Genomic DNA, 27,984 nt, shown 5'->3' with positions numbered 1-27,984 from the left:
GTCCACACGGTCATTTGCAAAATTGAACAATCATACTACAGTAAGAAAGATCCTTTTTTGACTAAAAATGCAGTCACGATTCAGTAACAAAAATCTGATTAATTTAGATTTGTATTGGATTAAGTGGGAGTGAGGCCAAAAAAGTATTCTGTGGGTCTGGTTGTTTTGGTTTGGCACACATATGATAGAAAGACACTTGTAAAAAATTGGAAGCCCTGAAGCATTTTTAATGTGTATTTTTTTGTTGTTGTTTTTTTAAACTGAAGCGAATAATAAATAATACAATTTTGAACATGTCTCAATCTCTTCTGGTTCATAATTCCACCTTCATTCATCACTGCTCTGCCCTTTCTCCTTTTGCCTTATCATTTGGTTTTATTCTATAAAATACAAAAATGTTGTGGGTTGGATGGCTATAGAATTTGCCAAACTGTAATCAAACATAGAGAAGATTTCACTTTTTTATGAACAAGTATATGCCAATGCAAAAATTGTGTTTACAGGTTGTAATTTTGTTTGAAAAGAAAATGTCTGTGAGACCAGAAAAAATTATTAATGCGAAACAAGTAATTATTAAATAGTATGTATGTGATGTTTTCTCTGAGCAGTTAGCCCTGCTCTCATGTATGGAAGTTGACAGGAGTAATCTGCTTTCACTTCCAATCTTGGGTAGAGGCTTTTCCTTTTTCTTTCCAACATGTTTATTAATCACTGTGTGAACTCTACACACCGCTGCTGCTTATTTTTGCTGTTTTATCTGCACTTTAGCAAACTGTTTGTGAATTGCTGAAATTGTTTCTTTGCTGTCAAATGTCATAGATGTATGTAGCTTGATAAAAAAAATCTTCAAAAACGTTTCAGAACCATTGCCGAGGAAAAAAACCCCTCATAGGTCAAAGCAGAAAACTTTAAAACAGAGCAAGCTCAAAAGTTTAAAGATTGTGAACAGTCAGGCAAAGAGTTGAATGTGAGGCAATGTGAGATATTCTGCCTCCGTGCAAGTTACTGGCAAAAATCAATAAATCCATCTGGAGAAAACTGAGTTTAAGAAAAATGTCCTGATGAATGGCAAGATTTTTTTAATTTTTATTTTTAATTTTGTCAAACATTTTCATGATACCGTGTACTCTGTTGAGTACACAGCATCCAACAGTGTCATAGATCCTCCACCATACAGAACAGTAGAAATGTTTTTTTTTGTTTGTTTTTTTTCCCCATATACTCATTTATTGTAACTCATGTAACCCACCAGGAGTGTTTGTTGCCCATGGTTTTAGTCTTGAACCTGAGAAAAACAGAATGGAACATGAATGGAAATGAACAAGGAAATGATCAAAACACAAATTAACACCAAAACCCAAACATAGCAATACAACAATAACATGAAAAGCAGTATTTTCAGCAATAAGAGCAAAATGAACTGCATGTTGACCAAACGTTTGTCTTCGCCAGATACTTATGTAATGCATCTATCTGCATTTGATGCCGATGACAACACCACAGCTAATGGAATGGTGCACTATCGGATCCTGTCCCAGACACCGCACAGCCCCATCCCTAACATGTTCACCATCAAGAGTGAGACGGGGGACATTACGACAGCGGCGCCTGGACTCGACAGAGAGGTTTGTCTTTCATGTTTCACACTTCACAAAGATATTGTGACAGTGAGGAAATGGGTACTTTTAAATCCGAGAACCCCTTTGGGTTTCACCATGTTTAAGTGGGCATAAGACACATCTTTATTTTCTCTTAAGGACCACTTTTTTTAACAGTATTGTTTACTCTGTCAACACTTTTAAATCTCATGTAGCCATTTGTCAGAACATATTTCCTCCACACAAACACAAACATCAACTCCTCTGTTTTTTTTTTTTGTTGTTGTTTTCTTTTTTTTTTTTTACAGTAAATAGTCTTTGGTCACCTTGTTTATAGAGCTCTAAAAGTTGTGACAAGATCCAAATGTGTTTATTCTCGCATCAAGGATGTGCCAGTGACAACTCTGCAAAGACATCTGCGAAACAGATCATCCTCCCAAACTGTCACTACTGACAGACCTATTAACAACACATCATGCTGCGGTGGGCTGCTCATGGTGTGTTGTTCATGCCTGTGAGTGTGTGTATGGCTGTGTGGTAGAGACAAAGGAAATTTTTTGGAGATGGAATGCCCTTGACACCTGTCAGACAAACACAAAAGCCCATATAACCACATCTGTGCTCGGTAAAACAAGAGCAGCGGAGGGAAAAGGAAAAGCTGAGGGGGAGCAGGAGAACAAAAACAGAGTTGAATAGATGGGGTATTACCGTGATGAGCGAAGAACTGAGTGTGAATTTGACAAAGAAAAAAATGCTGTGACAGAGACGGAGAAACAGGGCAAGACAGTGGGGTGCCAGAGGGAAAGAAAGGTATGAGGCCAACATGTACTAAAAATTTCCCAGCTGAACCGCTGCTGCTTATTTTTGCTGTTTTATCTGCACTTTAGCAAATCCAGACACTCTCCCTAAAATGTAGGATTAAACTCCTCCTATCCCATTTTGTACTTCAAAGAACTCTTACTGACATAACTATTTTGCCTTTTACTTCATATGATATTATAGGTTTAGTTCAGTGTCACCAGTTTTCTTTTTTCAGTAGCTGTTCTAATTACATATTACTACTTGTTTTGTAATCTCACAGCAATTTAAGAAAACTCACCAAATTGCCTGACAAAAGAGTAGAGATGTTGAAGCAGATATGAACAGCATCACTTAGATGCTTTCAGTACAGTGATAAAATATAAATACCTCCTGAATGTTTATTCATGTTTTAACACTACAACCACAAACTTTTAAAAAAAATTTTTTTATTTTAAAGACCCAAAAAGTTGTTAATGATAGTGAAGTGGAAGGAAAGTAATACATAAAAATTGCATTGTTTGTGTTTTATTTATTCTGATTCTGCCAAATGAACTATTGTGAAACCAATTGTGTTCACCAGTGTTCACCAATTAGTAAACAGAACTGACTTGTCTGCAATTACACTGTATATGACACCAAAAATAAAAAAATAAAAAGTAAAAAAAAAGATGGAAGAGTTCAAATCAAAGCTTTCATTTATTAGAACAACCCAGGTAAAGTCCAGATCTATGTCAAATTGGACTTCAAAATTGATGTTCACAGATGTTATTCATACAAATTGATCAAGCTTCACTTATTTTGCAAACAAATGAGCAAAAAATCTTTGGTGTGTCATACACACACCAAAGAACTTGCAACTACAATTGCATTGAAAACTTATTCTAAAAAGTATTTATCCAGAGAGGACTGAAAATTGCTGTAATCCACACTTCTCCCATTTTTATGCATAAAAATGAACACTCGCAACCAACAACAGGTATTATTTTGTATTTGATTGTCATATAAAAATTTTGGGTTTGTAACCTAAAAAAAGTTGAAAAAGTTTTACACTTCTGCAAAGATACTGCGTACACTTTGCCATCCAAGCTGACTCAACCAATTTAACTTAATCTGCACTCTAAGATGTCAGCAAGTCTTGTATAAAGACAGTGTTATTATCTTTCAAGAACTTGTCAAAGACACTACTACCTATTTGGCATGTCTATACTTCATGTTAATAGAGCTGTAAATGTGCCTGTGGGATCCATGTGAAAAGGTTAAGAGTTTAAGTGTGGCTAAAAGCCGGTATCTTTAACCTCTTGACCATAAAATCTCATTCTGATCAGAGCATCTTCAAAGTGGCATAACTTGTGAGATGTTGCTGTAACATAACATCTATTATTAACCTTAAGTGGGCCAAGGAGGGACACCTAGTACAGCAGAGAGAGGGTCATTGAAGCTCAAGGTTCATTGATGGCTTAGGGACCAAGAGCTTGTGCAGCTGGTCTATATATTAAACTGTGATGGCATAACCTTGTCAAACTTGGCTGTAGAAGTAAAAGGCCTGTGGGCCGTATGATTCTGTTGTGGTGCTAAATTTAAAAAGCTATTAGAAAGTTAGTGATTTGCTGCATTCAAGCTATGTAAGTGCAAATTTATGGAACTTCTCTGTTTGCTTCAAAAAAGACCTGCAGTATAATTGTCACCACAAAACCAAGATCGGTTGTGACAATTACAACGAAGACATTACATACAGCCATGACTTTGTCAACAAACATGAAGCTAGAGTATAAAGGCTATGTGTGAAAATCCATTTTGAAACCTCCTTTTGGAAGCAACAAATTTAGAGTCATTTTCTTTTTTGATTTGTGAGTCACACATAATCGTGTACGTTGCTTTGGAATATACAGTAGTTTTAATTCATCAAGGTTTGTGGGTATTTTTTTATATAATTACATAAGGTCCATGATGTCATATAAATCAGATTGAAATCTGGATTTTTTTTTTAGCTGTTGCAACAGCTACTTCAGACATGACTAAAAATCTCCTGTGAATAATCCTTCTCACTTTAGTTTTATGAAAATTACTTTAAACCCTTCCCAGATTGATGGACAGTGAAAATTGGTTATCTAAGGTCATTCTTTGCAGTATGTTAAACGCATCGTCCATATGTTGGGTTTTGTAAACTTATGGTTAGATTTGAATTATTTTATAACCTGGAAAAGATTAGCTTTTTTTCTTCTGATGTTCTTTGGCATCAGTGATTGAGGCACAAATGACATACCTCTGTTTTTATTTTACAGTGTTCCTAGAAAACAGATAGGAAGCTTGTAACTGTGCAGTGAAGAAAAATGTCTGTGCTTTTTATGGGAAAATGCGCCAAAAACATCACTAATCATATTTTAGCCAGCATTTTTGCATTTTGAAACCTTGACAGTTTAAACACCACAAAGTACTTTGTAGTCTGATTTGTGAAAAGTGTTATGTGACTGCAAAAGCAATAATTAAATGACCTATTTTTGTCAGATTTCACAGCTTTCTTGAAAACCCTGCTGTGTCCTCTCCTCTGTTCTTTCCCTTTAAAATGCCTGCTTCCTCTTCTTTTTTAACTCGCACATTGATTCTCTGCTAACTGGTCTGCAGTGGACTTTTAAAGAGCTTGTTGACAGCAACAGACCTCAGCACTCCAGAGGAAACTGGGTGTGCTGTGGTATTGTTGCAACCCGAGAGTTTCAGAGAAGCTCTGCATAATTACTTCGTTGTCTAATTAGTGAGTGTTATGTACAAGCTGTACACAGGCTGATGGGACAGCCTTGCAAGAACAAGATATGTAGAAAGAGAAGCGTCAATGTGTGCTTGCGTGTTTACGTTAATGTTAATGAGTGTGTGCTCAAGGTTGGAGTTCAGCATCTCATTTAGCATCAAGATGAGAGGAACCAAGAGGAGCTGTCTAATCCTCCTGATGTGGCGTCCTGGTCTAATTGGGATATTTACTTGGTAATTAGCAGGTGAGAGAGAGACAGTGGGAATGTAATTGGGAATCTCAGTGACAAGACACATTATCCAGACAGTCGGCTCCTGGGCTCTATCCTTCCTGCAGCCCATTAACTGCACCCTGGGATAGAAGAAGAGAAAAAGAAAGCTGCAAAAGAAGAACGTATGAAAGAGCTGGATGAATAAGAAAAAACACAAGTGCTGCTGTACACAGAAACACAAATAAGGAAAAAAAAAATCTCATCCCACTGAAGTGACATTGTGTCATTTCAAAAGAGGGAATGGCATTTATTATTCCCTCATATTACTGCTTCACAGATAGTCTATTAATCTCTGTCAGTTGGATCATTGTCTCCACATCTGTTGATCAGTGGTACTGAATAAGCAGCATGGCTAACGACTTTGATGGCATGCTGTACCCGTGGGGAGGCTTCACAGTGCAGCCTCTGGATGGTGTGATGTCTGGCCAGGTTCCACCAAGAAACATTTTGGTTCAGTCAAATGAAAGACTTTACCCTTATGATTCTGTGTTTCAAATAAAACCATGGCCCACCAAAAAAGGCTTTGTTTTTCTTCTGGGAGCCACAGTCTGTAGACTATGTGCTCACAGAAGAGAAAATTATCTTTAGATGAATAACTGCATTACTATGTCTCCCCCTTTTTTTCTTTTGTCCTTTCTCAGAAAGTGTCCCAGTACACCATCATTGTGCAAGCCACAGACATGGAGGGAAACCTCAACTTTGGCCTTTCCAACACAGCCACTGCCATCATCACTGTCACGGACATCAACGATAACCCTCCCATGCTGACCTCAGGAACTGTAAGTTATTACAAATATGGAAGTGTGGAGAAGGTAACTGTTTAGAGAATGAGAGGGTCTGGGTTCAAAGAGGATGGTGAAAATGAAAAGAAGGCTGGAGGGAAAGTCCTGAGAGAAGAACGTGTAGCTATAGGAGAAATGAAAAGCAAAAAGAAGTAGCAGTTAAAAGAGTAAGGAAGAAATGAAATTCAATTTTGGCTCAATTGTATTGATACACTAACATTCCACACTGATTTCAAGGCTCAATGCAAAGAAAGAAACTCAATTCCCTTTGAATCAGAACTTTCAACAACATGGACAACAGTTCCAACAATATTGTGTGGCTATAAAACATAATTTATAGCCACACTTTTAAAATACAGAGAATGCCTACTTGTTTTCCTGTAAAGAACACTTACACATGAGCAACCATGATCTATATTATTGACTTCAGTCTGCAAGAATACTTGATCCTGCAAATGGTTAATGATTGTTGTCATCATAGGAATATTTAGAATGATCATTGCATTACACTGGGTCATTACTGGGAGCAGGGTAAAAATTAAAAGTCCAATGTAATGTATTTTATGTAATGTATTAAATCACTAGAGAGGCAAGACATTTCCCTTTTGGCTGAGTCTTACATCAAGTGTGTCACTTGTAGTGTACATTACAAGACGGCTAAAAGCAGAGTCAGTTTCCTGCACTTCTAATCAATTATAAACAGTCTTGGTAAATGTCAAAATTTCTCTTTTGCAGTATTTTTTGAATACTGCAAAAGTATTCATACCACTTGAATATATTCATGTGTAGCACTTGAACATATTCATAAGTTCAAGTTCTACAGTCACAACCTTAAATGTATGTTATTGGGATTTTACATGAAGACCAACACAAAGTATATTGAAATTTTAAAGTGGAAGGAATGAGTGTCACGACCCGGCTCATGAGGTTCTGACAAAATAGGGAAACACAAGGCAAATTAATAAGTGTTTATTACACTAACATATGTTTTGCGAAATGAATAGACCAAACTATTGGCAGAATGCCAACCCAAAACAAACTGATACAATAACTAACACAAACCCTAACTAATTCAAGAAAAGCAAAACCTGTTAACAAAACATCAAACCCAACATAAATATCAGGACTACCGGGCAAGCTTGAGCTGTAACTGATGTGAGGAGCAGCTGGTTTTAAATAGGCTGGGAGGAATGGCTCAGGTGCTCCCAGGCATAGAAATCCACTCCACAGCCACTTTACCTGAGAAACAGAGCAGGTAATATAAAGCAGTTGGAGAACATTACAATGAACCAAACTCAGGACATTTCAGTCTATCATCCAGAATTAAAATGAGTATGGTACAGTTGCAGGACTAATGGACTAGGCTCATTTATCAGAGAACTTGGGGGAGCTGTATAGGTCCACTGCCCTGGCTGAAGAATATGTTGACAAGACAACAATTATTCACATAAGAAACCCCAAATAAGTCATGTATGCAATTTGCTTCAAGCCAAACAGGGGCCACAGCATGCCAAAGAATTATGTGGCATTAAAATGGCCCTAAAGCATATCAAGTATTTAAAGGTTCATAATTGCAATAACTGCACACTGTACATGGTCCTACAAAACATTGACTTACGGGGCTGGATACAAATGCCCTCTATACTTCTCAATTTTAGTTTAAAAACAAAAAATATGACAAACCTAAATAAATTCAATCAAATTTTGAGTTTAAGATGACAAATGTGACTAAGCTCAATCAATGTAAATACATTGGAAGGCATGGTCTCATTCATCTTGTTTCCTAATAATTCTGAGCAAAGCACTCAACTGTTTGTAAGGCAGGCAAGTCGTTTGGTTTGCCTAATGACTGCTGAGACTGCTACACCCAACTCTTAACAGCACTGTGTGGGATTAAGAACTAGATGGAAGAATGGGTGGACAAAAAGCCCTTTGCTCTCCGACTCCCGAAGCAGATATTAATACTTTGGCAACAATGTGCTCAGCCTTTCAGTTGGTAGGAAAGCAGTTAGCATTAGTATTTGCTCTGGGGACTATTAGGACTCTTACGATGTTCAGCTAGCACCGACGTCAAGCATGTGTCAGCTACAAACCTCGTCAGAGAGGTGCTACATCACACAGATACATGCAGAGAAACAAGCAGGGAAAAGATGAAGAAAAAAAATCTAGAAAATAAATGTGTATATGTTTAAATGTACTGATGAGCAGACCACATATTAGACTCCAAAAAGAAAAAAAGAAAAGGGAGAATGACAAGGAGACAAGGAAGAATGAGGGAGTACTTTGTCACTCAAGCAATTTTCTACAGTAGCAGTGATGAAGTGCAGACAGGCCTTGTTGTAAATCAGTAGCCTTCCCTGACTCCTTTTTCTGCATTAACATTCCCTACTGATGGTGGTGTATTGATGATGCAGGGCAATAACAGATTGATATCCTCTAACTGGATTCCACCTAGTTTAAGTGCATTTCCATCAGCGTCACATGAGGAAGTTAATATTATCAAGAATATTGATGATAAACTTTAGTAGAGGTTTAGGATTCACGATGAGGAAAGCACTTTCACCCACTCCCCTCATAAATCATCCATTTTAGTAGGGGGAGATAACATGAAAAGCCATTTTGTTGAGATTGCAGGCCATTATGCAAATATTTAGTTTTAGCAATAAACCCCATAGATCTTTCAGCATGTCCCAGAAATATAAAGTTTGGGGAATTTGTCTTTAATGTTGATGATTAATATTTCATCATGCCTATCAGAGGCTGGCCTATTTTTCAAGTAGTCACAGAGTTTGTGTATGTGTGCAGATGCGAAGCCTCTGGGTGTTTATTGCATTACGTCTCTAATACAGATAGATTTGATAAAATGAATCAAATTGTTTATACCTTTTGTGTTTACTCCATTGCTGCTATGTTTCCATATGGCATTGTAGATAAGTGCAGGGATGCACAATCATACTAGTTTGTGCAGGATTCTCTACCCTGGTTTCTTGGCCTCCTGCCTGTGCTGCCCTTACAAAGTTCACATGATGAAGCTCCCTGTCACTTTTCGCCTCTCCTTCTGCCTTACTCTCCCCGTTGTAGTTTTCTCATGGCCAAAGTAGTGACAGAAGAGTAAGGGTGCTGGCAAGAGGTATTATGTCAAGTGTTGAGAGAAAGCCAGCAGTGCTCATTGCCAATAACAATCAAAGGGATCCACCCTTATTCCCTCATGTCCAACACTTGAAGTTAAGATTTGCTATCACTTAGAAGAAAAGCTGCCTAATTAGATGTTTGCGTCTCTGCCTTAAGGTAGTCTTATTACAATTCTACTCTGAAAAACCACAGACCCATGTACTCTTCTAGAATTATAGTAGCCAAAGGAAATTTTTATTAAACACTCGCTAATAGAGAATTTAACCAGAACCACCTTCACAGTTATTTGCACCTCTAGTAAAGACATAGAGAGCCTTAAGATGAATAAATCTTGTATTGCAGAAGCATATGTCCGTTTTTACAAAAATAAAAAAGACCCATAGGAAATAATTTTGTTGTTGACAGAATCACCATTTTAACACATATTGACATGCCTCTCCATACCTATAAAACAAATACAACTGAAGACTGTTTTTAAAGTGTTTTGAAGCTCTTAATTAGTTACCCAATACTTCCTATTTTTTTCCTGTGGAATACATACAATATGACATGGGGCATATTTCTGTTGACCAGATAGCTAGATGGAAAAGATGTCATTCTCACCATTGCAAATAATAAGAAGGGTAGCAAAAGGAAAACAAATATATGTAAAAAAAAATACTGCAGCTGAAGTGTGGTCCTGGAATCAGGAAGTCTCCAGAGCAACAATTGACTATGTAGTTTTCTGCTTATAGTCGGCAGGACTTTAACTTTAAATTTTCAAACATGATCATGTTATAACATGGTAATTATATCGTATGAACAATATAATTATTGTATCTCGTTGTGTCACATTTATACAATATAATCATCATATGTATGCAATATAATTATCACATTTGTACAATATAATTGTCACATTTATGCAATATATTGTTTGTACAATAAACTATCACATTTGTAAAATAACAAATATATTACCATGTTCATACAATATGTTATTATGTTTGTACAATATAATTATAATGATATATAGTGCTCAAAAATTTAGTTTCCTCCTTGAGAGCAACACACTTCTGTATCTTTCAGTTCCCCCCCCAAAAAAACTTGTAACTGCAGTGTTGCTAATCAGAATGTGGTGAATCCTTTAAAGGCTTTGATCATAACTGGTTAACACTTGCCCTTAGTTTTTACTAAGGGCAAGTTACTCAGAAACAAGATGTTGAAGGATTCCTAAGAGAACCTCTGAGCTTCCTCTGAAGTTTATTTTATTGAACTGGTTTTGGGGACTCCCTGAACCAAACTACAGCAATAAATCACACAAGCACACACAACAAATTCTCAGACAATAACATACGACAGCCTGCCTACTTAGCCAAACCAGACAGTGCATCAAGACCACCCGGACTTGTCTGTTGTCTTAAGAATGTCATTGAGTCTCTGAACAGCTCTCCTGACGCAGCCCTCTAATCTGCCCGGTGCTGTCGGCTGTTTGCTGGTTGATGTGAGCGTCACCAAGCAGGGTATTATGGTCTGTTGGAGTGTTTGGTCTGTGGCTTTGCTCTTTGATATCCTTCACCCACATAAGCGGCTCAGTAGCTCATCCATGCCTATTACCCGTGGTGACATGGTAACTGTGTGGTGCTACATGCCAGTTACCTCCAGATGAGTTGAAAACACAACATGACCTCGTGTGTCTGGGCTTGTCAAGTTGTTTACATAGGTGGGTCTGTGGTCAACTTGTGTTTTGCAGACTTCTTGTAGCAACAGCGTCAATTATTCCCTGAGTTTGTTCAAAACAAACAAGAATCCCCATCATAACCGGCACATGACAGACAGCGGCTCGCTGCTCATCAGGCTTATCAGGACAAAGCACATGTATTTGTAAAGCATGGGGACGACCAAAAACTACTTAGATACACTCAAACAGATGTTTCAAGCCTCCCGGCTGATAGCTATTTTCCTTTGCAAACATTTCCCCTCCTTGTCATTCTGGATTTCAAAGGAATTAAATATTATTGTTCATCAAAGAATACCAAAAAAAACATTAAAAGTAAAACTATGTCCCTATTTGCATCTACTTGCTAGTGTATAAGCTGTGCTTTCTCCTTGCTTGTGGAAGTGAGATAAATTACTTTAACTAAAAGACTCGAAAGGATTATGTTCTATAAAGGGGCTCAGTGGATACAAAAGGAATACAAGACCAGTAAAAGTAACTTTGTTTCAGAGAGATGTAGCTTCCCATTTTTCTCTGCTTCTTACAGTTTTCTGGCGAGGTCCCAGAGAACACAGTGGATGTTGCGGTGGCTAATCTGACTGTAATAGATGCTGACCAGCCTCATTCTCCTAACTGGAACGCCGTTTACAGGATCATCAGTGGGGACCCAACTGGGCACTTTACCATCCGCACTGATCCCATTTCCAATAACGGCATGGTCACCGTGGTGAAGGTAACGTACTATGTTTAAGTGAAATTCTAAACTTTATGGCATTTCTGAGGTTATTATAGTGGGAAGTACCAGCTTTCCTTCTATGCAGAATATCAGATTCCCCTGGATTTAGGTACAAACTATTATAATAGGCGACAGAGTTAAATGAGGACAGGTGGAGGTCTTTGCCTTTCACATGCCCCTTTGTGTCCAAAAGAAGGATTGGAGGCTAATGTGCCCTTCAGAAACAGCTCATGCACTCAAACACACACTTTAATGCGGTGGCTGGTGAGGCCACTGCAGCAAATTAGATATTGATTTCTCAATTACAATGGCAATGGTTTTATACACTCATAATGTTCTCACTACCATGGTAAATGACAGTAACAACAAAGCCATGTCTTCTTACAACTTGCTATGTTAGCGACAAGACCACTCAGAGCAAAGCTGACCTCATAGTTTAAGGCCCCAGCTATGTTACTTCAATTGTGTTTTTTTTGTTTTTTTCAAATAGCTATTGTTTTCTTCATGTTTGACTCTAAATCCCTATGCCCCGCCAGCACAATTTTTAAAATGTAAAGTACTTTTACACTGAACAGATATTCTTTAAAGAAGTATCAGGTGCATGAGGCTTTTATTTTTTAGCACTCAAAGACCACATTTCTACATATTGATCATCTTTATATATTGTTTAAAATTTAAATTTTAAAGAATCTGTATGAATCTTTATATATTGTGGGATTTATGGTTATAAATCCCACAATATATAAAGATTCATACAGATTCTTTAAAATTTAAATCCTAGAGTAAAGGTTATTTGTGCAACCTTTACTCTTTTGTAATAAATAAATAAATAAGTGGATTTAAAATTCAAATTTCACAATAGTTGTCTGTATTGTTACAGTCGTATCCACGTTTTCTATTATTTTAAATATACACTTTGTATCTGCTTCTTTAATGCAGTGTTGAATAAAAAGTATTAGTGATTTAGACATCAGAGTTATGAGTTAACATTTTCAATCCGGTCTTTTGAATCTTTAAGAATAGACCCTGTTGAAGCTTTTAACCCATTTTTGGGTTTGAAAACTTAATATGGAATGCTTGATTAAATCAGTCAGTCTTAAATTAGTATTCTATTATATTAAAGTAACCCAGGATTGAATTAGTCTACATTTGACTCATGAGTAGCTTTGCAAACTAAATTAAATTTGTTTTTCACCCTGCAGTCAGTAGTGTATGAAAAAAAGTCAGCAATCTAGCATTATGATTACTTTTCCATTTGTAAATGTTTCTACATTAGAAGTGCTTAGTGGCCTTCAACTTCAAGAACTGCATTTATATACTTGCATGTATCTGTATGTATTTGTGGTACTTATCCTCATAAGGCTTGATGTAAGTGCTTCTATCATGTTGCAAATGTTTTACAGATAATACTATTATAGTACAGTGACCTTCTGGAGCCAAGGATGTTTTCAGCATCTATCTGACTTCTGCAAATCACATCTCACAATAATGTTAACAAATAGCACTAACATGCCATTATAATTCCCTCTGCAGCCTGAGCAATGAGCACTGGTGTTTTGCTTCTCTTCATTATCTCTAGATGACTGACTTTAATAATCCATTCCTCTCACTCCCTGTGAAATTCAGCAGGCAGCTGGGTAGCCGTAAGCTTGCACTGAGACCCATGGGAGGTTATCAGGAAATCATAAAATAAGAGACAAGCCACCCCCTGAGAGGAAATAAGCAATACACTGTCTCGACAAATAAACAGAGGACCTTCAGCTCACACAGAGACAAAAAAGTGAACCCAAGCATTCATGTTGGACAACTTGTGAAAGATGAAATGTAAAAACCACATAAAGGCTTTGCACTGTTGCAGTTTTCTCTCTTTTTTTTTTCTTTTTTTTACCAAGGTATCTAGGGAGACAAATGGAATCACGCTAACACTCAGGTAGGCATCAGTCTACCACAAGGACCTTGAGCTTCTGTGTAAACAAGGCGTTAGGTCTTAACCAGAACATGTCACGCATTTATGCTGCTCTCTGGAGTATTTCAAGAGACTAATTCTTATTTTGCCACATGGTAATGAAGTCCGTAGACAAACAGACTCACATGGAAAATGCACAAACAGATCCACTTGCTTTGAATGAGTCATTAAGATATGTAAATCATAGATAATGTTAACACACAAGATGACAGGGGGAAGAGAAGGCGAGGATAAAAGTGTGGGTGAGGTAGATTTCCCGGGATTGAGAAACTCGGCCCACTGTGAGCTTTAGATCACAGAGAGCCGAGGTAGGGCAGAGGTGAGGAACCCACAGGGTGGGAATTTGGAGTCCAGCCGGGCAAATTATGTAAAAGGGAAGGAGAGAAATGGGTAAAGTGGTGCAGAGGAGATGCAAGACAGGATGTCTCATAGGCAAAAGATGGAAGCCATGTTATTGACCTCTCACCCCTGTGGTTTCCCTCAGGCTGTGTGAGTCTGCGTGAATGTGTGTGTTTTACTTTAGGCTTCAGCTATACTCCAGACCTCCCGATGCTCCAAAAGACCACAGGCTTTAGATCAAAGAGCCACGAGCGTGGTTTGCCTTTAAATGGGCTCCCAGTGCTCTATGCGAATACACACGTCTTTGCTTACATTAACTAAAATCTACATGCACATGCAAGCATGGGCAAAATATTGCAACAAGTAGCACACATGAAAACAGTCCTACCACTGTGCTGGGGTCAACAAATCATCTTAATTAATGATGTTTTTTATATTCACTCTGATAACTGGATAATAACAGTGAAGCAACGCAACGTGAGGATGTGCTAAGAGTCTTTAACTTCACCATCAAGCACAAGCTTTGCAGCCGTGATCATCATCACGCTGTTAAATGTGCAGCACTTACAGAAGGCATATTGGTTCTGTTTTATCATTTAATTTGTTTTATGTCATTTGAACCTTGTCTTGTTGTCTCCATTAGGAAAAAAAAAATCTAGATGCCTTGAAGACATTCAAATACGCAAGCCATAGCAACAGCACATGGAGTTAGAGCACTGTTTTTATGTATGTTTACTGTTTTGTGGCAGAACTATTTGACATGGTAAAGCTGTTCAATTATCTTATCAATCAGACAGACAATAACAGAAAGAGAAACGTTCATCAGGGTTTTTATTTTAAAATTAGCATGATTACAGTAAACACACAAGTGACTACTTAAAATTTTCTTAAAAAGGCTTTGTATTCAGAGGAAGGACGGTAATACCATAAATAATAGGAATAAGTGGAAAACAATCATGGAAATAGTTTTTCTTTATTGTGGAACCACGCTTAAAGAAATGTGCTTTTCTTTTTGTCTTTTATATCTTCCTTTCAACTTGCAGTGCAATTTTAAAAAAGTATTTTCTCGCTTACACATTTCTTCCAGGTTTCTTTTTTTTCATATATAAATGTTTCATCTCATCAAACTGATTTTATATCAAAGATTAAATGAGCAAATACAAAACACAGTTTTTAAAATGTTATTTCATTCATGAAGGGAAGAAAATGTCCAAAGCAACATGGCTCAATGTATGAAAGCAATTGCCCCTTTAGCCCTAATATAATTTTTTTTTCCCTCTTGGTGGCAAGAACAACACAAATGACACAAAGCCATCTTTAAACACAGAAAGTGATAGAACAAATATCAAGGATCCACAACAAACTATCAAAGAAAGTCCAAATTAAAGGCTGTTCTTTCAGTAAATACATAGTCATATTACCTACTGTCCAACACAAAATGGGTAAAGGTGACAGACTGCACAAGTTCACAAGATGCAAGTTGTCTTGCAAAAGGTTAAGGAGGGCACCAGAGCAAAGTAACATGCATTCAAAGAAATTTAAGAGAAGCCTGAGTGGATCAAAGTAAACACATCTTTCTCTTTTTTGTACATAAATAATTTTTTTGTTTTGTTCTCCAGCCAGTCGATTTCGAGATGAACCGGTCCTTCATGCTGACAGTGGTCGTGTCAAACCAGGCCCACCTGGCCAGCGGCATCCAGTCTTCACTCCAGTCGACTGCTGGAGTCATCATATCTGTGAAGGACGTCAACGAGCCCCCTTACTTCCCCACCAACCCCAAACAGATCCGATTCGAGGAAGGCGTTCCTACTGGCACCAGCCTGACCACTTTCTCAGCCTCAGATCCTGACAGACTCCAGATGCAACAGATAATCAGGTACCGCATGCACACTGTAATATGTCATTGTTTGTTTTCTATCTTGGTGGAGCTCATTCTGATCTGTCTTAGTATTTAGTCTTGCTTACTGTTCTCCGAATACAAGCCACATGGAAATAACTCTGTTGACATGCATTTACCTAAAAAAACCTCTGGGAGAAGCAGCTTGCCAGTAGTAGTAGTAGTCAAAAAGCAACTACATCACTGTGTGTTGGCTGCACCCACCTCTCAAAAACCATTTTAATAAAAGTTTAGGAGACTTTGTGTGGCATAAGCACATACATAGATGCACCGCAAGAGGAAAAGAACTGAGCAGATGGAATGAAGAGGAGAGAACAGCTGGCTCAAACTCAAGCACCTGACACCATTACGGCCACCTGCAGTGTTCTTTGTCTGCGCTCAGCTTCTCTGATTTTAAACATGAGCCAACCTTTAAACATCCAGCAGACCTTACAATTTGCAAAGTCCAGCTGTCATCTTGACGGTGTGGCTAACTGCGCTGTGTCCCTTGAGAAAAAGGTGATCTATTAATAACACTCTATAATGATGAAGAGCTTCATATTGTGATGCAACTGCAAAAGCCCACATTTTCTTATGCGCATGTAGATTACAGAAAGCGTATTGGCATAATTTATAATAGCAACTGAGAAATATGCAACTGAGACGATAACACGGATGTTCGGTTTGGGATTAATGCCACCTCATGCTATGCAGCTCCTGTTTTCTAATTTTCTTTGGGGGGAACATATCTAAACAAATTTCCCAGTTAATTTCACAGCAGATGAGAGTAAATTGGGTGTATATTATAATTTAGAAAGATGCTAAAGCCACCAGCTGGGCCGTCTCCCCCTCTGTTTGACTTTTTCTTCCTTTCCTTCTCTCTCTTATTTTTGCTCCCTTTTTAAATGACTTTCAAGTAATTGATTTTGTGTATTTTCTTTTTCTGATGCATTGAACTGCATCAATTTAAAATCAATTTAGCTTTTTATAAATGGTCTGGCATATTCACTTTAAAATAAAACAAATGCCCTTTGACCTTTTTTCTATACAGAAGAAAAACATGGGCTTGAGGAGACAAGCTGAATTCACCTGGACAGTATCACCATCAATCCCACTGCTTTACACCATTTCCATTCTCTGTTGTTGGGATATCAGTCATCTGTATTGTTTTGAGGAAGTGGGTTTATTGCCTCTAATCCACTGAAAGTGAACATAATGTCTGCTAAACTTAGTGCAAATACTCACAAACCGTTGGTTCACCATCACAATTCTCAAATGGGCTTATTCAAACTCCTTAGCAAGATATTTTGTATTCTTGGTCCATTTGTTAAATGAATTATCGTAAAGTAGTCAAAAGTCATGTTTAAAATGAGATTTGAGGGTTTTTTGCTTTGTTTTACTGTTTTTTTAAATGCTTTACATGTGATATTTTGTGGAACAGGTAATTCACTGTCATATCATCAATGCCAAGCAGAAACCTTGTATCTTCAATCGTGAACCTTTTCAGAAAACTGTATGTTATTTTAAAGCAATTGGGTTTTAAACATGTCTAAATCTAAGGAGGTGTTGATGCTAAACAACATTGGAAATGTTCCTTATTTTCTATTTTGACAAACAGGTTTTGTACATTTTAAGATTCTCTTTTCAGTGGGATATTATCCAGCTGACTTTTGATTGCTGTAAGTATTTTATATTTTAAACTGGGGATGAGAAAATCCTTTCCAGACTCTTTACAAAGTATGGAAAATTCATTTTGAGCCAATAGAAGATATTAAAGTAGTTAGTAACTTCAGTGTTATTAGAAACTTCTGATTAGCTCTTCATGGCATTATCATGATTGTTCATGTAGCTTTTGACTTAATTCATCAGATGAAATTACATAATGATGTAAACTGGATTGAGTACAGTGAGAAAAATGTTAAATGTCAAGGAGTCATGAAATCTCTTCAGAGAGATCATACGATGTTGCTACACCTCTTGTGACCTATAAACATACACATGCATGCAATATAACAAAAATGAAACACCATAACGTTTTTCCCTGACAGTTAGATAACTAAAAGGAAGATCTGAAAGTTTAAATTAAGCTGAAAACAGCTCGGGGACTGCAGAGGAGCAAAGAGTGGCAGGCAGAAACAAGCCGTGGATAGTGAGCTGACTTCGGGTCAAGGTTTGAACTTGACAGGTGCTTATCAAAGAAAAGAAAGACTGAAGTGTCCCGTTGTGGTTAGGCCAGTGAGAGAAAGAGTAAGGGACAGCGAGGCATCATGCATCACCTGTCATACACCCAACCAGTAAGGTCGAGATATGGGACTGGAGACACTGGCATAAATGATTACCCAAACCGCCTTGGCTAAGCTCGAGACATGCATTTTTCATCCTCAGGGTCGGGGGTTTGAAAAATAAATGTCATACCTCTCCCTGCTGCTTGCTAAGATCACTAACCTGCCAGGCCTAATCATACATCCAGCTGTACTCACACACCTCCCAACTCCCAAATGAGATGAGCCTTCTGGTGGAAGAGACATGAAAAAACACTGCAAATGAGGTGCAGGAGGTGATCGCACAACCTGTACAATCGGCTTACCACACAACCCTAATTTTCTGGAAAACTGCAGCAGCAAAATAATTCTAATAAATAGAATTAATTTTTTTATTTTTCATACTTCTATTTTTTTAGCAAAGCAAAATCAAATAGAAAATGTTTTTAAAAATCATCTAGTGAAGTGGTTAATGCAGAGAATTTCTACACATAGAAATGTGTAGAAAATTTTACTGGAATTTTTACACATTCACCTGTGTATTATAAAAAAAATTAATTAATTTGTAATGAAAAAGTAGTGCATGCATTTTATATGACGGTAAGGAAAGTCCTTTGTAAATACGAACACTGTCTTTCATCAGCATCATGTGATCTGCAGTGGTATTGTAAATGTGTTCTATGAAACTCACTCACTAGTTATAATATCCAGAATATTGCAGCTTTATTATTCAAAAAATAACATATTCTCGGACTTGTCACATTTGGCTACAAAAGGTCTTCAGCAAAACTACATCACACTTTCTAATAATTGCTGAAGTCCCAAGTTAATCCTTTTAAGAGAGGATATGAGCAAGATAACTTGTTGGTTAAGTTATCTTGTTGATAACTTAACCAACAAGACATTTTCTTAGTAGTTCCAATAAAATGTAGAAACCAACCTATAGAAACAATGCTTCTCTTTTAATATTATTATTGCCAGTGTCTGTTGTTTATAGCAAATTGATTGTCTAAAAAAGACTGTTCACTACCAGAGGTTGACTTTTTTAACCTCAACTCATGATGGTCTAACATCTTAGAAACCAGACACTTTTATTTTCTGAAGTGATATTGACTCATATTAACAGAATACTGACTATCTTACATTCCAGGAAAGTTCTACCAGTCAAGTTATTTTCTGTATTAATGCTGACTGGTCATCTATGCAGAGAATTTACCACTTTGCTTTTTTTTTTTTCTTTTACACTGCCTTGTTTTGTGAGGACTGCTTATCCAACTTAGTCTTGGGTTTAGCAAAATTCACATGGCTTATGACTGAATTGTGTTTTTTTAAAATAATCAGAAGGCTCACTCCCATTTTTTCATATGCCTAGAACAGAATGGATTGTCTTTGTTGTTCAGAAAATGAAGCTTTTCGGGATTTTAGCACCGTGCTTAACATGAAATATACTAATATAGTTTCCTTTATGCACTTTCTATTTAAGACTTTAAATGTTTCATTTTATGCAAAAGTTATTTCTAACAACTAGAATAATGTCTCTGTTACCCATCTGCATGTCTTTTTGCTAAGCATGACTGATGAACATCTTACATTTTCTGTCTGTTAATTGACATTAATATAAACAGAAAAGTAAATGCAGCAGTTGTTGGTTTGAGCTTTTGAAGCTATTCCAGACTTGACAGTTATAACGTCTTGCAGCATGTCATGTCTTGACAGAAATCATGCTTACCAGACTTCAGGTTGTTGAAAAAATTTGACTTTGACAGTTTAACTGCTATGAAAATGTTTACCCGCTGTCTTCATCAAAGCAATCCATTTATTTATTTATTTTTCTTTAAGTGTAAGAAGAGCACATGCTAACTTACAGAACTCTCTACTGTTATTGGCCTCCCTGGTGTGCAAAGCCATTTCAAAAATTCACTTTTTTGGAGTAACATATTCTTAGTTAAAAAACAACAACATGATAAATCAATCTTGTTATTTGAATCAATTTATTCAGCGATGACAAAATTAAACAAATGATGGAAAAGAAACAGCTTCATCAGTGCGACACCTTTTTGTATATATTCCACAAAGTGTTTTTAAAGTTGAATTTAATCAGTCAAACTAAACTTTAATCAGTCAAGTTTAATTTGACTGATTAAACTTTAGCTTTAATCAGCTACATATTTTTTAAAGTTTAATCAGTAATACCTTTATAACAAATTTATGTCAGATCATAATTTCTTGGTTAATTTCAAGTTGTCCTAGCAAAGACATTTTAAATAATGTCAATTTTGTATTAAAAGTGTCATGATTTACCGAATGACACTTTATGATAACAGTCATAAATATTCATGAAGACTTACTCATGTTCATGACAGGTGCTATGTCATGTTTATGATGGTGTCATGATTGTCTTATTCACAACCAGTCAAATAAAGTGTTACCGAATATCCAGTGACTTTACTGTCTTTTGCACCTTATTCCTTTAGTATGCAAAGCAATGACGTCTTTCTCTAAACCTTTATATAAGCCAAGATAATGGCTTATATTATCTTATCATGCAATGAAACATTATTTTCAACAGTTCAGATGTTGGAGCTGTCCTATCTTAAGCACACATGATGCAACTAACAAACCTTTTGATTGCTTGCATCAGGTGATCTTTAGCATATGTGTCCTCTTATGAGGAATTGTATTTTGGGAGTTGAATAATTCTTTGACTTCAATTGTCATTGAAAGTAGAATTTAGTTTTACATTTTGATAATAGACTTCTTAGATTAGTTCAACAGTATTTAATTAGTTAAACTGTTCTTCTATCATTTGTTTATTGCAAAAAATGGAATAGTAATTTTTAAAAAAAGTATTTGCATTGGAGTTAAATAATTTAAAGTGCCGCAGGTATCAAATCAGTCCTAAATGTAACAATTGAATTTGATCATACAGTGATGCAAGTATTTCTAAAACTCTTCTGCTCTGTGTCTTTTTCCTCCCACCTATTTCAACTCACCATCTTTTCATTTCCTTCACCCTCTCTTCCACTCCTCCCAACTTACAGTTATATCTGAGTTCACTGAGTTCCTGATGATGGTTTTACAATCTGTGGGTCTAGGCCAGACTACCTTGTGTAACTGCGGCTGTTTAAAGTGTGGGAATGTCACCAGCATGATCCCCTTCTCTGCAATTCACTGCTCCTGGGATCGTGCCCACTGCCTGCTGGGAAAATCCCACCGCCCTCTCTGCGGGGGAGAAATTTTACTCTCTGCCTTACACCCGGTCATTACTACCTGCTGCCACCCATCCTTCTAGAGTTTTTTTCTCTCTCCATTTAAGCAGAATCATATCCATGTGTATTTTTTATGACAAATAAAAAGCAGGTTTTGCACTAAAGTGCAGTTTAGTAAACATAGAAGCAAAAAGAAAGTCAAATCCATTTCAGTACGGATACATTTAAAACCTGACAGATATATGGAATAAAAAGTAGTCCATCTGGCCTAGCTGACTTCTAGTAAATGAAATCACAGTGATGCAGAAACCTTGTTGTGTGAGGTCAAGGTGTCACATGTTCACAGATGATGCTTTTACATGTGAAAGTGAGATTGCGGCTAAGAGAGGTTGCAGATGGTGAACTCTGTATCGCAGCGCGAACGAGGCAAGGATGACAGGATACACACAGGGATAAGAAAATGTATGAATACCAACTACGGCTAGATGAGGTGAGGCGACATGAGTTGAGGGGGGGATCAGATATAACTGAAAGCATAGAAAAGGCTGAAAGCAACAAAAGCTTGAGAAACCAGAACAGTGAGATCAGAGCGAAGATTGGGATTCAATCCCATAGATGATCCCTTGTTCCTATTCCACTCTTATCCCAGAGGACTGCTGCCACCTGCTACCACATCGACTTTCCTGTTCATTGATCAGTACCAGGAGCCCATCATTGAGTCTCTACTGCTCCTTCATGCACATCTGCAAACATGAAAGAGCTAAATATGCATGTGTACTACCCAGTTCGACAGCTTAATCGCATCCCACATTAAATCAAACTCTTCCTAGAAAAACGTGCTACCTTTAACAAACACACACAGTTGCAGCAGTGCTTAAGCAGGGCAGCAATTGACATTACTGCCTGGTACTCGCAAGCGAAAAAATGAGGTGAAATTGACTGTAGGCTTCAGGCTCTGAGAAAGAAGTCAATGAAGAATTAAATGCTGTGAAGGTCAGGCTGTTGCGATTTTTGTGCAGATGTGTATTAGGAGGTAATCTATTTATTCACAGACACAAGAGGAAAGACATGATTGCTTATAGATGCAGAACCGCCAACGCTAACTTCTCCTTCGATCTGTCCATGTGTGTTTAGGTATTCAAAGCTGAACGATCCCGCAAACTGGCTGTCTATTAACAGAACCAGCGGTCAGATTGTAACAACTGGAATGCTCGACCGGGAGTCCGTCTACGTAAAAAACAACATATACGAAGCTACTTTTCTGGCTACAGACAATGGTAAGAAGCAGTTTTTTCTCCTCTTTGTTTGCACTTTATAGTTTATTAATGCAGCAACGGTTAATTTACTACCAAGAGAAAACAATTGCTGTCCTTTGTCTTTTGCTGCCTTCTCTCACAAAATATAAATATCCCAAAATAGATGGAAATTAAAATGCATCTATCAAGATAATTGTGTTCTATGGATGGAGCTTAGAATCTTGAACTTTCAAATTTCCAATGATTTATAGGTTCAAACACGTGAGTGTCTTCTAAAAAAATCCCTGTGTATCAGAATGTAAATCAAATTTGAACTTTTTTTGTCTGAATTTAAAAGCATAAATGGGGATGTAGAATCTGAGAACTGCACAACAGAGCTTAACTCAAAGAAAATCCTGTATTCACACAGCTGGCCACACTGCTGATCCTCTTCTCTCTTTGTGTTTTATCTTCAGTCCAGACCTGACTTCTCCCTCTATTTTCTGTCATTTCTGTTGCATGTGTTATTTGTTCTGCCTCAAAGTTGAAACTTAAGCCTAACCAAGCACAAACTCAATCACAGCAAACAAATAAGTTCCACTTTACTCAACTGGAATTGAGTGGGGGTTTTTTCTCTTCAAGTAGGAAATGCCTTTTTCCCCTTTCCAAATTGCCTTATCAGTGACACACAGCTCTCTGCTGTGTTTACTTTAAGTTGAACCAGCCTAAAAACTTAGTAGTATTTCTAAGTGTTTGCATCTGTGAATGCTCTCATGTGCAGCTCTTTTATGTGTGCATGTGTGTTTCTGTGCAGTCAATTGCAATGATTGAAAATATATGTGCAGCTGACTGTGAGGTTGAGAAGCTGACATCCTCTTACTGCGTTAAATATCCTTCTTTTTTTGGCCTAATTTATGATGGATGGATGGATGGATGGATGGATGGATGGATGGATGGATGGATGGATGGATGGATGGATGGATGGATGGATGGATGGATGGATGGATGGACTCTGAAAAATGCAAGCGTGACAAATAAGCAAAAACATAATAAATCTGTGAGGAGGCAAATGCTTTCTGTAGATCTGACTTTGTAGGTGTTGCAATAACATAAGAGAGATTATGGTAAAAATGCTGTGAAATGGTAAGAATATTAGAGAGGGACAGTGAAGAGGTGTTGACAGCGTGGTGAGAAGCACACTTTCAGTTTCCCCCTTGCTGTCCACCCCTTTGGTAAATTCCTGTATAGTATTATACATGTGGATGTGTTCATCACAGAACATATGGTCAGCTCTTAGATGCCTTTTCTCCACTCCTGACATCTTGAAAAAGAGAGTTAAGACAAATCCTTTTGAGAAATTTACACAAACATAATTATTTATTTAGCTGGTTAAAGCCCACTTAATTCTCCTATCAGCTGTGGCAAGCTGCTTCCACATGTCTCCCATACATGGGTGGGATTAGCAGTACCACAAAATGAGGAAAAAGTCTGGGATTTCTGTTCTTATAGCCATGTGTGTGGAAGTCTGTGTGTGTGAAACATGTTTCTGCATTTATGTTCATGTGTAATGAAAATTGTGACGTCGGTGTTGTTCGGATGCCTAAAAATATTTCTAAATAGTCAAAAATAGAAAGCATTAAATATTCCTCATGCACGATCTTTTAGTGTAAGTCAGATAAATAGACAATGACATGTATGAGAATCAACCCTTGAAAATGATTTTTGTATTAATGGAATTTTTAGGATTAACTTAGCTTTGCTCAATTTTCTGCTTTTGTTTTGACATTTTCTCTGAATTTTAAAATCTAATTTGTGACATATAATAAAGTATCTATCCTGGCTAATGTGGCAAATACTGCTAAAGATTTTATGAAGCTGCAACATCTCATCTTGGCAGAAGTTACAAACTTTGCAGCAAAAAGCCCAGCTTTTAAAACTGGTTAACTTGAGGTTAAAAGAGAACCAATTGTAGTAAAACTCACCCATTTGCCAGATTATTTTGGCTGCCAAGTAGGGCTCTACTATTTACTCTAGTAAATAAAATCTTCTCTTCTGTTTTGGTGTGTTTTTTAATAATCAGAAGCTATTCTAGCAGCATTTTCAGGTACACATGCAAAACCTAATCTAGACTCTTCAAAGTGAATATTGTTCTAAGACTTTTCATTGAACACCGGTTGCTCTGTAGGTTCCCTCACTGTTCCAAAGCTGATAACGGAGTTCTCCTACAGCCGTTAGATTGTATTCAAAGTACAAGTTCACGGTTTTGAATTATATTAGAAATTTTCTATTCCATTCTTATAAAATAATAAATAATAAAATTCAGTATTGACCAAAACAGTTATAATTTGTCCAAAAGCAAGCACTCTTACTTCTTGAATTTAATTAAGAACTTTTTGTACAAATTTGGTTAAAGCCCATCATAAAATGTGTTACATTTTTAATTTTTTTCATCAATGTTTTTTTTTATTTTTTATCCAACTTTACATTACATATTTTTTACTATATAAATAGTTCATTAAAATTACATAACTATTTACAATGTGTTTCTATTTACCCATGGAATATGTCTAGATGCCGTTACAAAAGAAATCTGTTTTAAATTACTAATGAGTAGTCCAAATACATGAAACATGTAGTGTGATCTGCAACAAAGATCACAAAGGTCAGAATGAGTCAACAAACTCACTCTGACCTCTCCTCAGCTGTGCCTTTCTAGTCTTTGGGAAATGTCTTGCTCTGTAGCCACGCTTAATTGGCAGATCTGTAAGATTTGCATAAATCTTTTTAAATTGCATTGCCCTTATCTGATCTCAGAGATGGGCCCTAAGGTTGCGGGAGTCCATGCAGTGCCTCCGCCATTAGGGCATGACAGCAAAATGACTTGTAATTGGAAGCAGCTAAGGGTCGTCACCCCGTGGTACTTTCTCAATAAACGGCTCAAGGGTTTATGTTGCTAAAATTCCCTTTTTGTGGGAGTTTTTTGTGTCTCATTTGCTGCTGCACACACACCTTTTCATGTTTGTTTTCTTGCTCAGCCATTTCACTTCCCCAATTGTTAAATGTCTATCCTTTATTCCCAATTTTCCATAAATGTCGTTGGTAATGGTCTGTTACTCTGTTCAATCAACACAACGGCTTCAAAATTGTGTCTGTAGATGGGGTGTGAGTGTTTCTATGTGCAGCAGTGCATGTTATTGCAGTCCAAAGCTGGCAGTATTGCTGTTGAAACAGCACCTGCTACGGCCTGCCTAAAGCATCAGAGCAAATTTTACAAGTTGACTTTCTACAGACTAAATGTGGGATCAAGTGCAACATTTCTTTGAAACTGCAAAGCCACCATTTCCACATGTGTATAAACTGCTTTACCTGTGAGATACTGTTGGAAAAAAATGATGTGTTTATATAATGAGACTTTGCGGTACCACAGTGCAAGTGTGTTAAACAGATTCTGAAACAAAAAGTATGCTTATCTTTAAAAGCTGTTTCACTTTTAACAGTTAAATGAATAATAAGGTCAAATAAATTAATTTTGCTGAATACAACACAAGTAAATTCACTGTATGCTGTTTGTAATTACTTTTTCCTGTAAAACAAGGACATATTAGACTTTACCAATGCTAGGCTTTTGTTTTTGAAGTTAGGCTGTGGTATTCAATTCATTTTAAAGTCAACAATTGTAAGCACAGATATAAATATCTGTAACATTTGAATTCTTATCAAAACTATGCATAGTACCCTCCTCCTCCCCAGTAAGGTTGGGCCAATCCACAGGCTTAATGCTTTCTGTGTGCTTAAGATCATTGTCCTGGTGGGACACACAATTGTGTACAATTGTCACCTGGGTGAACGGTGATTTGAGGTGAAATTGAAAAAGAAAATCACATGCAAACTAATCCACCCATCTTTGTGTAATTCTCCAAAGCCACTGGCAATAAAACTGATGACTCGCATGATGCTATTATATGTCAATTATTGTAAATTCAAACATCTGTGCTCAAAGCTTGCTTATTAAAATCACGGAAGTTTAAGTTATGTAAGCAGACCATGCTGGAAAAACAATGGTTCAGTGAGTTTTCAAACTGAGAGAATTGAAATTATATTAGTTCCCTTGATAAAGCCAATGTATCAGCTTCTGGCCAGAACTGTGGATCATTTTGATGCATTTTTTTTAATACTTTCTTTATATTTGATACTGGGTACCTTTTTTTATGCTGAAAAGTCCCATTCGTCTTCAGAAAAAATGGTTTTTGCTGCAACGAAAGTAGCCTTTATGTCCAGTATCAAAGATGACTCACAGCATTGTGTAAATACACGCAGACAAGGACCTGTTTTGTTATATTACAGTCATCATTAATGTGCCTAACCCCTCTCCGTGTGATTCGATGTGCTCTGCCTGCGTCTGCATCGACTGTGATGGGATTGATTTGGCTGTGAGGCCAAAAGATGAAGTGAAAAGCAAAACTGTCAGAAGTATTTCTTTCAAAAGTTTAAACTATTCCCCAGCTTGACAGCACTCCTACCTCCAACATCATAACCATGAATGAACAATGCTCATTTTACCTCATGTCTGTTGCTATTTAATTTCTCTTTTTATTCGTATTTTATTATTTTTACATTTCCTCTGATGGGCCACAACTTCTCTGTCGTCTCTCTCCGTCCTCCCCTCCACTGCACACATCTTCACTTGTCATCTTCTCCTTCTGTCATGATGTTATTTTTTTTATCTTTCTGTTCCTCCTCCCAGGCTCTCCTGAAGCCAGCAGCACAGGCACATTGCAGATCTATTTGATAGATATTAATGACAACCCCCCGGCGCTCGTACCAAGGGAGTCTCAGATCTGCGAAAGGATGAACAAAAACGTCAATGGTGTCAACATCACTGCCGCCGATGCTGACACGGATCCCAATGCTGGACCCTTTGTTTTCGAGCTGCCCAACTTCCCCAGCAGCATCCGACGCAACTGGACCATTGCACGGATCAATGGTGAGTAGCTGCCTCTGAAAAAATTAAAAGACTAAATAAATAAAATTTTTATCATGAATTTTTCGACCATTCTTACTAATGTATAACCTCTTGTAAATGTTACATGATGCAGGGTAGATAACTGAAACTGAGAAAATTGTGGATGTTGAAGTTTTATCTCAGTTTGTTATTATACCACTTTATTACTGTACTTCGTGCATCCACTTCTGATTTGAGAATCCCATAACAACAGATTTTCAAGTGATTTGTTCATTAAAAAAAAAAATCTTCTTGAGAATAATACACAAGCTTGGCACACCTTTCATTTGGAAAACTACCCAGTCCACATGGCAGAAACACAAACTCAGCCAGATTG

General features: G+C 37.1%; 1 protein-coding gene across 1 annotated transcript in view; it reads left to right on the top strand.

Annotated features, from left to right (window-relative positions):
- The window catches only part of LOC116722726 (cadherin-4-like), a 272,168-nt gene that overhangs the window by 232,614 nt on the left and 11,570 nt on the right, over positions 1-27,984 (top strand). Inside the window, exons 8-13 of the mRNA XM_032566987.1 lie at positions 1,453-1,625; positions 6,055-6,192; positions 11,571-11,756; positions 15,684-15,940; positions 22,545-22,687; positions 27,390-27,629. Coding sequence (XP_032422878.1) covers positions 1,453-1,625; positions 6,055-6,192; positions 11,571-11,756; positions 15,684-15,940; positions 22,545-22,687; positions 27,390-27,629 — 1,137 coding nt within the window. The remainder of the gene's footprint in view (positions 1-1,452; positions 1,626-6,054; positions 6,193-11,570; positions 11,757-15,683; positions 15,941-22,544; positions 22,688-27,389; positions 27,630-27,984) is intronic.

Source organism: Xiphophorus hellerii, chromosome 1 (assembly GCF_003331165.1).
Source record: "Xiphophorus hellerii strain 12219 chromosome 1, Xiphophorus_hellerii-4.1, whole genome shotgun sequence".
Classification (NCBI taxonomy): domain Eukaryota; kingdom Metazoa; phylum Chordata; class Actinopteri; order Cyprinodontiformes; family Poeciliidae; genus Xiphophorus; species Xiphophorus hellerii.
This window is presented reverse-complemented; position numbering and strand designations above follow the sequence as displayed.